This window comes from Hylaeus volcanicus, chromosome 2 (assembly GCF_026283585.1).
Source record: "Hylaeus volcanicus isolate JK05 chromosome 2, UHH_iyHylVolc1.0_haploid, whole genome shotgun sequence".
NCBI classification, from domain to species: domain Eukaryota; kingdom Metazoa; phylum Arthropoda; class Insecta; order Hymenoptera; family Colletidae; genus Hylaeus; species Hylaeus volcanicus.
Window position 1 is genome coordinate 9,245,443 of NC_071977.1, and position 12,778 is coordinate 9,258,220.

The 12,778-nt window shown below is 41.8% G+C and overlaps 1 protein-coding gene across 17 annotated transcripts in view; it reads right to left on the minus strand.

Annotated features, from left to right (window-relative positions):
• LOC128872909 (disks large homolog 4) overlaps positions 1 to 12,778 on the minus strand; it is a 393,187-nt gene that overhangs the window by 217,366 nt on the left and 163,043 nt on the right. For 14 of the 17 annotated variants that reach the window (XM_054116078.1, XM_054116077.1, XM_054116081.1 and 11 more), the window contains exons 5-6: positions 9,316 to 9,411; positions 1,340 to 1,513 (exon numbers count right to left, since the gene is read on the minus strand). In XM_054116078.1, coding sequence (XP_053972053.1) covers positions 1,340 to 1,513; positions 9,316 to 9,411 — 270 coding nt within the window. Of the gene's footprint in view, positions 1 to 1,339; positions 1,514 to 1,784; positions 1,962 to 3,526; positions 3,731 to 9,315; positions 9,412 to 12,778 lie in introns of those variants that run through there. The other 3 variants (XM_054116092.1, XM_054116093.1, XM_054116084.1) reach the window with 3 other exon arrangements.

The following is a 12,778-nucleotide window of genomic DNA, read 5'->3' on the forward strand; positions in this document are numbered from 1 at the left end:
GTGCAACAGAGAGTTAAAAAACCAGTTTGGCGTGGAGTCACGCGTTTCAGTCAACGACAAATCATCGAATGCGTCTATATACTTGCGTCTCGACGCGTCATTGATCACGACGTAAAACTATTGCGTTTGCACTATTCACGCCAAGTCGGTCGTCTCGAGAAAAGATCAATAACGTGTTTCAATTTGTCACGCTGGCCAAGGCTGTCTCTCGCGTCTCGTTAACGAGAGAAGGTCCGGTTGAGCTCGATTTCTGATGGACATTCTTCGAATCGACGCACTCGCGGTTCGATCGAGCACACGGTTCGAGTTTCGACTCAGATGGCGACGAGGTGCGAAGCCGCGGCAGGACTGCATCGTCCACGTGCTCCTTGGGACGTTCACAAGATAATGCAGCAGGCTCCCTTATCAGTGGCACGAGGGAGGCGCCATCGAGCCACTAGTCGCAGAAACTGGTGCTCTGTGCACGCCATCTCTCGCGGGGTGGCGCCAGATCAGTCTTAAGGGTTGAAACCCATCGGTAACAGTCATGTAGAGGTTGTAAATATTTGGTATGAAAAAGAAGAATATTCGACGTTGTTGTATTGAAAAGTTAAAATATTTCTTGTACTAATTGTACCGAGCGTAATATATTCCCAAATGGAGATCGATAACCAACTTAATTCGCAGCAGTCGGTAATGACAGCACAGCAGAGAACCTTGCGGAGAGTTTCTCATTGATTTTTCGTTGCGTTTGTAAGGGGATGGAACAGATGGCGAACGCTCGGAGGCCTCGTGAGCATGCGTCAACTCTACACACGTGGTCAGGTGTGGACTTGTCAACAAGTTCGTGTAGAAAAGTTCCCATCATTAATTAGTCTAATTATCCCTTTCAAATAGAAAAGTTCCTTGCAATGACTACACTCAATCTCATTATACAAGTACTTCTTGTCACTTACAATTCACCATTGTTCTTTCAATCACAATATTCATATAATTATAATTACGCGTTGAATTATTTACAATTTATATTATTCACCATATTTGCAATTTAAATGTTTCCCTATCTGTAATGAAATTCACTTCGAACGTTGCAGGCCATTAGGAAGCAGAATCTCATGTATTAATCAATACCATTTGGTTATGAATATAATGAGCGACGTAAAAGTTTGTTCAATATGGTTTTCAGTCGTAGAATCATTATCTATATTGTACTAGGTCTTTTTCTAGTGAACTGGATATTAAAGAACTAAAAGTAATCTACTTAGAGCTTCTATTGAATGTTTCGTTTAAATATTTTAAGCCGTAGAAACCATATTGAACTTTCAACAATAAGTGAAATCAAGAAAATCTCAAGTCTTACCTTATTGAGCGTCTCATGACTAGTCAGAATGTGCTGGCTACCATCAGGATGAAGAATACGATCGACTGAATTTGGTCTAGGAACTCCGTCCAGCTGTCCTGCCTCCTTCAGCTGGGGTGGCAATGGCGGGGGTGGCAACTGCTCCTCCACGCCTCTGCCAGTATACCGCGTTTTCTGAAATTCAAAGTCGATTTTCAGTAATGAATAAATTCGCTCTTAAGAGTATCAAATTTCCCTAACTCCTCTCAACTCGGTCACCACATCCACCACTAACAAAAGTGCCTATAAAAATGCCTATCAACACAATAACCTGAACTTCTAACTCAATTTTAAAAACCGTGCACATGTATGATAAAATTCACTCCAGACCAACTGACCATCTCAAAACTCATTGCTCGAAGGGTTAAAACCATCATTTGAATAACAAACAATATTACGTAACTACCCTCGTCAACTTGATAGGACGTCTCGCGTGAAACTCGACGCGTTTTTGTTCTTCCGTCTCCGTTCGCGCCTTGAAGAGGCAGACCTCGCACGGTCCGATTTTGGGCACGTTTAGAAAGATCATCACTGCGTGTGTCGTCGACGAACCAGAAGAAATCGATAAAAGAGGGATGTAATGCATACGGGGGATGTACACGAGCGTTCGGCGCGGTTTCGACTGGCTGCCCCCGGCTGCGAGTGACACACTCGTCGCATCAGGTTTCGATATCGGCGACGCTCCGACTTTCATAGGATAATCCCCCTGAATCCCGGATTTCATTTCATTATCGCGGCCGCGAGGGGCTTCCAGGTACGACGTATTCTTTAAGGGGACTGTGCCGCGTCGATGATCGCGGAGAACGTTTACCGAAACCTTTTCGTTTCAAGCGAACACGCGCGTCTTTGACCGTAAACGCTCCTAACGTCGCTCTCTAAGCTTCATTTGATGACAGTATAGTTATAATAATTGCCTCTTTGAACTCCTTTGTCGAGGCCCATTCTACATTCCTTCATGTTCAAATTAATAATGAACAAAATTGTTTCAAGATACCATACACTACAAAATTACAAAATGATTCTTCCTGATGGAGCACACACTTGAAAACTTGGAAAATTCCCAATTTAGGTTTTTGACATATTGTACATACAGTGAAACACGTCTCACTGTCACTCAATTCACTGTTAAATTTATAAAATGAAAATAAATAATGGGATCTTTGAATAAAATTTACTGCTACTTCTATACTATTTTAGTCGTGTATTATGTCAGCATATGAAAACGTTTGGAGGTTTCCAAGAATGTTTTAGCACAGCCTAACTACATTTGTATAGGTGCTATTCACAACGTAAGCCTAATTTTAGAGTTTTGTGTTACGTCCTTACGTTGACCGTTGTGGACTGACCACCCAGAATATCCTGTTCGACCTCGCTACAGTTCTCGCGTTGAGAACGAGAGAACAAAATTTTGTTAAAGAGTACATGTCATCAATAACTATGAATCCAAACACAGAAGCTCAACTTGGAAATTCCAGAAATGGATTTTGGTTCATTCACATAAAATTCAGCATTATTTAGCAGTCTAACTTCGCAGCCACGGATACCTATTTTTCTCTCCAAACGGCGCAATAAAAAGAAATAAATCGATGGTACTTGGAGCTCAATTTTCCAACCAGTCAATTTTCCATCGCTTTAACGCAATCGTGTCGGTAAATGAACTACACGTTGATCTACGTTCGGCAGCCGGCTCGTATAAATAAACATCGGCTTCCTGCTTTTCAAACGAATTTAGCTGAAAGCCCCGCGCCGAATTTCGAGGCGTTTTAAACGCATAAATACCGAAACGATGACTCGATTTCGGTTGGAAATAGGGGAAACCGTATTAACGGTGTCCCTTTTCTGCATTTCTATGAATTATTCGCTACCACGTGATGTTAGATTTTGTTATATGTCCATTCATGCATTAATCGAATTTTTAGTAATAATATTGGTTGAAAACTAACCATTGCGTTCTATCCTTTTTCCGTTAATAATGTTAAGGATAGAATAAGGATAGATTAAGCAATATTCTTGTAAGTGGAAGTGGAGGCTACGCAACCCGTAGGGGAGCATTAGAATAAATACATAATAATGGTTAAAAATTCTTAGGATCTGTTCCTTATACAAGATAACTTTCCTATTTTTGCAGAAAATTTTATTTGAACTCACATGATTCCAGCAGCATCCGCAAACATCGTTCCAGCGTTTCGAATCATGCGCGAGAGCGTTACGGTTACCGTGGTGTACGGATTGACAGGGTCTCTTTGTTCTTCGTCTGCGTACTTTTACGGGCACACCGTACATATAATCGCTGAACCGACGTCGTGAATGACGCACGATAGACACCCAGTCGATCATTGTTTCGTAGCGTTGAACCGCGCTCGACGTTCACTTCGATACGACTGCTTTTAACGAGCTTCGACGCAAAAATGTTTTCAGTTTAATGTGATGTCAACTGGAATTCGTCCACTCCTCGGACATCTCTATTTCGGAAAACTACCTGCTAAATACTCTAATTTAATCTTTTATTTAAATGTGAGATCGTATTTCTTAGCTTCTGTTAGAAAGGAATTATAATTCAACTTCGTAGACTTCTACTTTTATCAAATTTGAATCGTCTTGTCTTTAGACACTTCACTGCAGAAGTTAATTTCCTTTACTTCTGCTCGAAAGAAAATCCAATTCGAATCTTTGCATCTCTTTGTTCAGAGACACCAAATGAACTTCTCCTCATAAAGGCACAATAATTTCCGCTTCTCACTTTATACTTCAGCGTTTATATACCTCTAAAAATCTCGCAGAGTAAATATCCATGATTTTCGAACTTCACAGAATGATTGCACGTTTGGAACGAGTATTTTTCATTTAAATTTCCTCTTGTATTTTTAGTTCCCTTTTCGATTTATTCAGTCGACTTTAAATCTACTCACAAAGAAGCGTTTCCACTCTCCACTTCTTACTTCATCGTTTATACGCCCCCAAGAACACTACAGGGTGAATATTCAGCCGTGACTCTCGAACTTCACAGAATCGTTTCACCGATACAAAATAAATCATCGAGTCTCGCAGCTGTCTCATGCGATCGAGCAATTTTCTACCAGTCACCGTTACGGGCACGGAAACATTTGGATCGCAGGCTCCCGTTGGATCGTTGGTTAAAATCTGCCAGCACTCTTTCGACGCTATTGCTTTTCTGTCGGTTTTTCCTTCCTTCAAGATTTATCACGGGGTACAGCCAAAGAAGAATTAAAATTTTCAGCGTCCGTCGAGTCTTGTAGCTTTCCTTCCTATTCGACGGACTTCTGTCGCGAATTTCAACGCCGAGTCGTTGGTTCAAGGTGCAGAGATTCACGAGAAGTCGTGAAAATGAGGAATGAAACGAACGAGGGAGCCAATCAAATCCCGATCGACACGTCAAGGGGAGTGGTGATCCCCCGATGTTGGGGTGCACGACAGAAAAAGGGGTGTAAGAAGCTTGGTTGTTGAAGAAGTAATGGATAGAGAATGCATTTTATGTATTTATAGCGATTCCAGACCTACAGTCGATCCCATAAAAATGCGTACCCTCTATGTCTATTGAAGAAGCTTATACATTATTTTGTATTACTTTAGCCAAAGAAAAACAAATTTTAATTGTTATAAAATAGTGTGTGTTTCCTGAGACTATAAATAAATACTGATCAACGAGTGTCTGTCGCTTCCTATTTCGTTCTACTTCCTAAACAAATTTCAGCAATAAATTTCAATTCCACTTTCCCATACCAAGAGTCGCGAAGAAGGAAGAACGAACGCACAAAGACCAAGTCAATCGATGCTACCCTCCGATCGAAGTCGAGAAACTTGCGACCCCGTATCGTCATTGCTAGCGGGGGGGGGGCGCCCCCGCAGATAATAAAAGAGCTCCCATAAAAAGGAAGAAACTCTTTCGCTGAAGTAGCGAACAGCGCTGGCAATTCCTCTAACGATCCCACGGAATGTTTCACGCTAGATAAAGAAGTGAGAAATGAAATTCGAAGACAGAGGGGCGGAAGCGAACGTCTATAGGTTGACGCTAATGGAAGAAAAATGTTTCCCATTCCATGGATTCAACGACGTGTGTGCCACCCTTCTTCTCGCCCCCTTATCCACGAGAAATTCTCCTGTTCGCGGGAAAATTGGTCCTCCTGTGTTTTCCCGCGATGCTATTTTTAAACGTCGCCCAAAAGAAGACAATGCTGGTGCTCGTTGTTCACGTTTAATGGGGTTTTCGCGCGTGGAAGAAGGCAAACTTCAAAGCGGTTGAAACCGTTTATGCATTTCCAAGAACATCAACACACCACCCGTGGAAATTGTTTACCAGCGAACCATGGACGCGGGCAATATAGGTCCGACTAGAAACGCGTTACGTGTTTGGAACACTGCTGGCCGTATTTTCTTTGTTATTCCACCTTAAAAGACCTTTCTCACGTTGAAATCACGACTCACCACGAGAGCACCCATCTGTTCAAGTATTTTTACGCGTGAAGCAAACGTCTCTGGCTTTCGACAGCTGTGAAGATTGGTTTTGGGGAGAAGACCACGTGATAGGTTTCGATTTGAATAGAATTTCATTAGGTAGGTGGAAATCTGATGAAGTAACGAAATAATTTTGTTAATAAATTTGATTTGATCAGAAAAAGTTGTTTAAAAGAAAAACGAGATTTCCTTGTATAAAAGGGACGTTGACCCTCGCAGTTTCGGCTTCTATATATTATTTCCACGTCCCAAGGCTTCAAAGGTCCGTTTCGTTGGCGCTCGTTTTATCTACAGCTAGAGCCTCTCAAGCACTCGATTTGACGACGCTCTTCCGAGAACAACGGAAGAGTTTGGCAAGGTCGACTTATTCGTGTCAACTAACAGATCCTCTTTTTCATCCCCAGCACTGCGATCCACGTGTTCCCGTTTCATCGATCTTCCTCCACCCTCGAGAAACGACTCTGGCGAATGAAAGCTTTCTTGGCTCTAATCGAAGAAATTCTCACTCGAATCACTAAAAATCAAACTTTAAACGCCACAGGACACTATGCAATTAAACATTCTATCACTGGTTGCCATTTACAATTTACTACAGTATTTGCATTTTCAGGATTGAGAAAGTCGAAAACACGGAAAAAGCACTCGACACAAATTTTTTTATAACTGAGGTGACCAAAATTTAATCAGAATAACAAACTCAATAATGATTTACTAACAGTTAGACTTTTATTTGATCATTCGATTCTTTTTTATTTGTAATTCAAGTTTCAATTTTTCTTTAACAGGTATAGAGCTACTCAAATCATGCTCGTTGTTCAAAATTGTTATCTAGATAAGAATTTTGGTCATCTCTGGTTATCAGGGACGCAGACGCGTAGTCACGAGCACAAGTTTCGAGGAGAGTTCGAGTTTCTACCTCGGAGGGATGGACGTCGGCGTCGGTACTGTCGTAAGAACGTCTCGACGTTGGTGGTTGCCACGTTCCGTCGCTCCTACCAAGGCGTCGTGGTCTAATTCCGACACGTTTCTCCTCATCCAACGCCGCGATGCTGTTTGGCCAACGCGCGGCGATCGAACGATCGCCTTTAAACTCGTAAACAAGCATATTTTCGCACGTGCTCCGTGTAAGCGCGGTTACGTGGCGACAGAAACATTAATCACTTCAACCTAGGGAGATTTATCTAATGGAACGTTTTCAGGGTGGAATTCTTTGCAGACAAACGTAATTAATTATTGGGGAATCGAAAAAGTCAAACGAATACAATAACGATCAGTCACACGAGAACGAATTTTAATTTTACGATCCTCTTCTAATTTCGCAATTCATTATGCTTGTTCATATGGCTTTGGAAACTGGCTGAAACGCTAGCTCTTCAGAGAATGCTATTCAATGCCTGACAGAAGGTACAGAATCGTTTTCATATTTTCCTGACACACGGTTCGAAATAGCCCGCTCGATGTGGCTCGCGATTCATACAAGAAAGCTAACAAATCTGTGCGTTATAAATATTCTCAGACAATGGAGATGTCACGCTGTTCAAGATCGATGCTCGACGGTATTGTCTTCACGCGGAAATTTAACCGAAAATTTACGCTCTGGTCTGATTAAGCGGCCGCTTAATTAAACTTCGCGCCGCGAAAACGGCAACCGCGTGGTTCAATGGCACACGATCGCGTCGAGTTATATTGGGAGTTATTTATAATCTACACGCTGGAAACGTTAGGGTTGTCTCATTCAGAGCCTTCGTCGAATGTGTCATTGTCGTCGTGTTCAAACTGATAAGGTTTGCAATTGATAGGAATTTTGTTTAGGAAAGTGACAGAAGAATAAGATGATTGCAAACGGAGCTTGTTGAATAGATTCTTGTGAAATTGAATAAAAATTTGATAAGTACACTATGGTCGCTCTGTTTAAATAATAACGTCCACGTGATTTTGGAAAGTTGCCACCGTTTGTTTGGGAAGCCACGCTTTCGCGACAGACTAATTCTATTTGGTAAACATTCAGACTCACCAATTCGCTCAGATGTCACCCCACACTTTGTAAACCGATGTCGCGATAGACTAAATAACTAACAGCGTGGCAGAATTTTGCCAGGCTTATCAGGTTGGTGAAATCAAATGGAATACATTACAGCAGGCTAGACCGCAGCTTCTGCACTTGGTTGGCAAGCAGGAAAGCCGCGAAACGGCATTGATGATGCTGGCGCGCTAATTTCTGGAATGATTTACAAATTGTCTGGCCGCGAGGGAATCTGCCAGTTTGAATTTTTAAAAATGTTCTGGGTCATAGAAAAGGATTGACTGGAAAAATGATTTTGATAAGGTATATACTACTGTTGCAAAAAATACGTAAAGGTATTCCGCGTTTCTGGGCGTCAAGGTGACATAACCCCTCGAATAAGAGAACAACAGGGGTTGTTTGCGAAGAAGAATTTCCCCCGGGGTTATCGATTTTATGAAACGAGTCTCGTCGCCGATCGTCTCCCAACGAATTCCATTCCTCACGTTTCCAAGACGCTGCAGAATTCCGCGAAGAAAGCGGCGGAAAGATATAACAACAACGGTGGGCTGTATCTTGAACCAAGATAAAGCACATCTCCTTTTTTCCGCTCTGTTCGCTACAGAAATGAGAAAACGAAAAGGAACGGGGGAGTGAAAACCAGGCTCCCGGAAAATTATCGTTTACCCTTGATGCAAAACAAATTAATTTCTGCTTTTGTCATTTCAAAGATGGCTCCTTTGTGCCCATCTTCAAAAGAGAATTATTATTAACGTCGACTGCGAGCTCTTGTTAAATTTGCCAGGAGTATTTCTGTTAGCAATTGTTTTTGTGTAAACGTCGCGGTGTTCCTCGGTGGAAGTAGGAGGAGATCATCGCAGGGTTTAGTCATTGAATGTTATCGGCGGTCGCGAAACTACCGACGAGCGTTCGAAGTCATGTCAGCATAGGGATTACAAGGGATAAACTCGTCGGTAAGGAAGGAATCAGTTGAAGGAACTGAAGCAGTCTGCAGAAATCTGACAGGTGCCTGTATTGCCAGTCGAGTATTGTCAAGGCATCGTCGATCGATTAAATTGGAGTGGTCTGATAAAAATAATGTATGTGCCCTTTTACAATCTTTAAAGTTTGAAGAAATTCAATGCAATTATTTTTAAATCTTTGTAAAATTTTGTAGTGCCTTAAAGAAGTCTCAAATTTAGGGTTAAAATGTCAAAAATTATGTATTAAAAATTGTTTTCTGCATAGCTACGATTGCTCTAGGCGTACCCTAAAATAACATCGTGTGCGTTCAATACAGATGAAGGTAATTATATTTGAAACTGATAATTACACTGACGTAACATTAGCCTGCATAGAGGAAGCGCGCCGAAGCTTAAAATTGACCCTGGCTATTTTGAATGTACTGTTAGTGCATTGTTATAATTAATTCACACACCACATTACATACATATTTACGAACCTGAACTTCGTCTACGTGGTCTGGAACATCGGGACTGGCCGACCTGCGGCCATAAATGTTCGACAGAGTCTGGTTCACGGGGAAGGCTGGACCACCCTGCAATAATCATACGATCTGAAATCATTCTCGTTCTATAGACAACAAAATTATAGATACACTGGCTAAGCTTTGGGCTTTTAATTAATGAATATATTATAATATATTCATTAACAGAAACGTCTTCAAATAATGCAAAAATTGAAAAATATCGAATAAAAAGATTCGAATTGGGAAGAAAGATAAATAGTATATTAAATTATTTTACTTGACTTTCATTTTCTTATTATTCCAAAGCCAAACATTATCTGTAATGCATAGGTAGTCGAGACTATGTCGAATATATGTACTTTGCATTGTCTGACTAGTAACGAGCCTCATCCAGTTGCAGGTCGTTTCCAGGAACCCGACAACTGATTTATTCGACTATAATCATCCACGGAGCGAATATTAAATCGTATAATTAGCAATCTTGTATCGCAGCGGTGTTTCGTCGTTTCGAATTCGAGGCGTCGCGTCGGCAAGCGTAAACGAGAGAGGGTGATTTAATTTCTGGATCAATTAGCCATTTAAGCCTCAACTCGATCCTTGCTCGCAATTTAAACTTCGGCACCGACTCCCCTTGTTTTCTCCGTCTTTGCAGCTCTCGGATCCGTTTAGAACGCGGTTCGATCCTTCATCCTCCCTTCTCGCCAGCCCTCCCCATACCGTGACCACCGCTCTACAGGAAGTATAAAACCGTGGAGCCCGGAAGGCGTGCAAATAAATAGACTCTGTGAGACGCAAAGTCAATTATCGTTGAACGGGAAACTGACGGAAGTTCCACGCGACCGCGTTAAAGGAATCAAACGGAATTATTCATGACGAACTTTCGATGCGCAGGTGTGTTTAACATCCCGCGCCACTTTTCCTGCGACCGTCTCACGGCTGCACCCTTTCTTAAATATGCACTACCTTTGCTGTAGTCGTCGCCTGCCCCGTTTAGTTTCGCCCTGCGAACATTGACGTCACCCCATTGCTCTCGCGCTACCAAAGAACGTGCGAAGAATTTATTCTTTCATTTCCTTGTATCGTTCCGTCGAGGGAAATAGGACACTGCGATTTGTTTAGGTTACTTTTACCAGCGGCAGTTCTTGGCGGATTTTACGAGGCTGTCGGGGAAGGATGCCTGGTGATCAGTATTATTTACTCGTGTTTATGGTGAGTTATCAAAAGATGGTATTTATTATTATGTATCACAGTTTTCTTTATTGATAAAAAATTATTCAATTCTCAAATGTGTATGTAGTAAATAAAAATATATGGTTTGAGGGATGTCACAGAGGTGTTATAAAAGAATGTTCTTTCACACTACAACTTATATTCTGTTACTTAAAATTTTGGAGTACGAATCATTTATTGTTAACTTTAAAATTCCTTTCACTTCTACATAGAAGCACCCACTGTGTCCAGTAAGCTTTAACACCACAAACTACGTCTGCTTTCTCTATCAGACTATTTTCCATTCCAAGTATGGTAGCACATATCTTAAGCCAGGGTGTTGTGACTGTTAAGGGTTGCGATCAGATAAGAATCAGCGTTCCCTGCCGCAGTGGAGTCGATAGTTTTCCCAGGCAACCGCAATAGACCCTCAAACACTTCACCTATCTCCACTTTATCGCGTCTTCGTAATAGATATACAACTATGTCAACCTGAAGGAAAATTTCATTTGCCAAACGTACACTCGAACGCGAAGAGGACTGCGCCGTCGTGGACGGGGCTTTTCACTCCTGCCAGAGGCTGATAAGAAGGGATTGTCGGGGGAAATAAAAGGTTAAGGATCGATTTATCGTGGAGAACGTAAATGCAAACGAAAGACCACTTTTCTCGGGACTGACGTTCGAGGAAACTGGTAAACGGAGCCAAAAATAACGCGGGTACGTGTTTGACAAGCGGCAGACTGGGTTTAGGATATAGGATCGCCTATGGCAGTGGTTCTCCATTTACATTAAGTAGTGAACTCGAAAAGGTTTCGTCATTTTTGCATTCAAATAATTTGTTGTAACCCACTCGATAGTTGTGGCTTCTCCTTTTTACATCTTCCACACACGATACGTGAGAAGTACTAGTAGGTTATACCGGATGACCATATGGTTCCCATTGAGAATCCCTGGTACGTTTCTTTTCGTTCGACATATTTTTATTTCACGCTCACGACCGAGAACCAGACATGACAGCGATATATTTGAATCGCGCTTAGCCATGCGTGCAAATTGAAAGAAAATACGGCGCGACCATGTCGAAACAACCCCCCACATAGGGTGGAATTTGTTTGCCATTTTTGATAAATATTATATCAAGTTCACATAGCGCTGATCACGTGACAGCGACAGGTAGAATTTATTCATAATCATACTCGACAAACAAATTTTCCAGTTTGCCTGTTATTAAAAAATCACTTCGCTTATCAAAACACAAAAATTTTGTTTCTTTTTGGACCAGACATTTTAGAAGATCAAATAAAAAATCTACCTGACACTGTCACTTGTCACAAGTGAAAGATTCCGCGTCGGTTTCCACGTCCGTTCGATTGATTATTTTCGGCTGAGATCCCTCCCAGCAGTTCTCTACCCGCCAGTGGAAGAAAGGCACGCGTGATCTCATGAATATAGCCGCGGCCAGAACAGACGGATTCGAAACCCACTTGTGCGTCGAGTTCGTTTATCCAAAGATGAGATGGAGCCTCGAGTCTTCGGTAAATGTTCTGGGCTACGTGCTCCGCTGTGTTTGAAATCTCGAGAGATCCGGGAACTCTTCGAATGCACGGAGAAGGGGCGCCAGGAAACTTTCACGAAGATAAATTTCGGAGAAAGCTGGCGCAGAAAACAATACGTCTGCTCCTGGACCCTCGGCTTCGATCGAAATTCAAGCTGTCGCCAAGCACAAACGGGCATACCGTTTCCTTTTTGCCTACGAATGCGAATTAATCTGGGACCTCGTGGTCGAACGTGTTCGTTTCCTCCACGGGGGATGAGGTAAGAAATAGAATAGTAACCATTGTTAAACAGTAGTTTGGCACATCATTTCACAAATGAGTTGGAGGAATAAATTTCAGGCCAGAAAAAGGTACACAATTTATGGATTAATCGATACATTTATTAGACATTTATTAATTTATGAGTTCAGGCTCAGCGTAATGTACAGCAACACTTAGTACTCTTGCTTTCACGGTAATACAAAGCTAACTGGCATACATTCGAATCATCCTCTCGCATACGCGCTGTATGGTTCGGATATAAACAGTAAGGGGCTAAATACAAATTCTACTTTACAACAGTAACGATCAGGTTACTTCGAAGTACATTGATGCAAAGGATTAAGTACTCGAAACAGGTTATACGCGTCTGATACATTTCTGTAAGTAACCTTATGCCACTGTCGAAACAT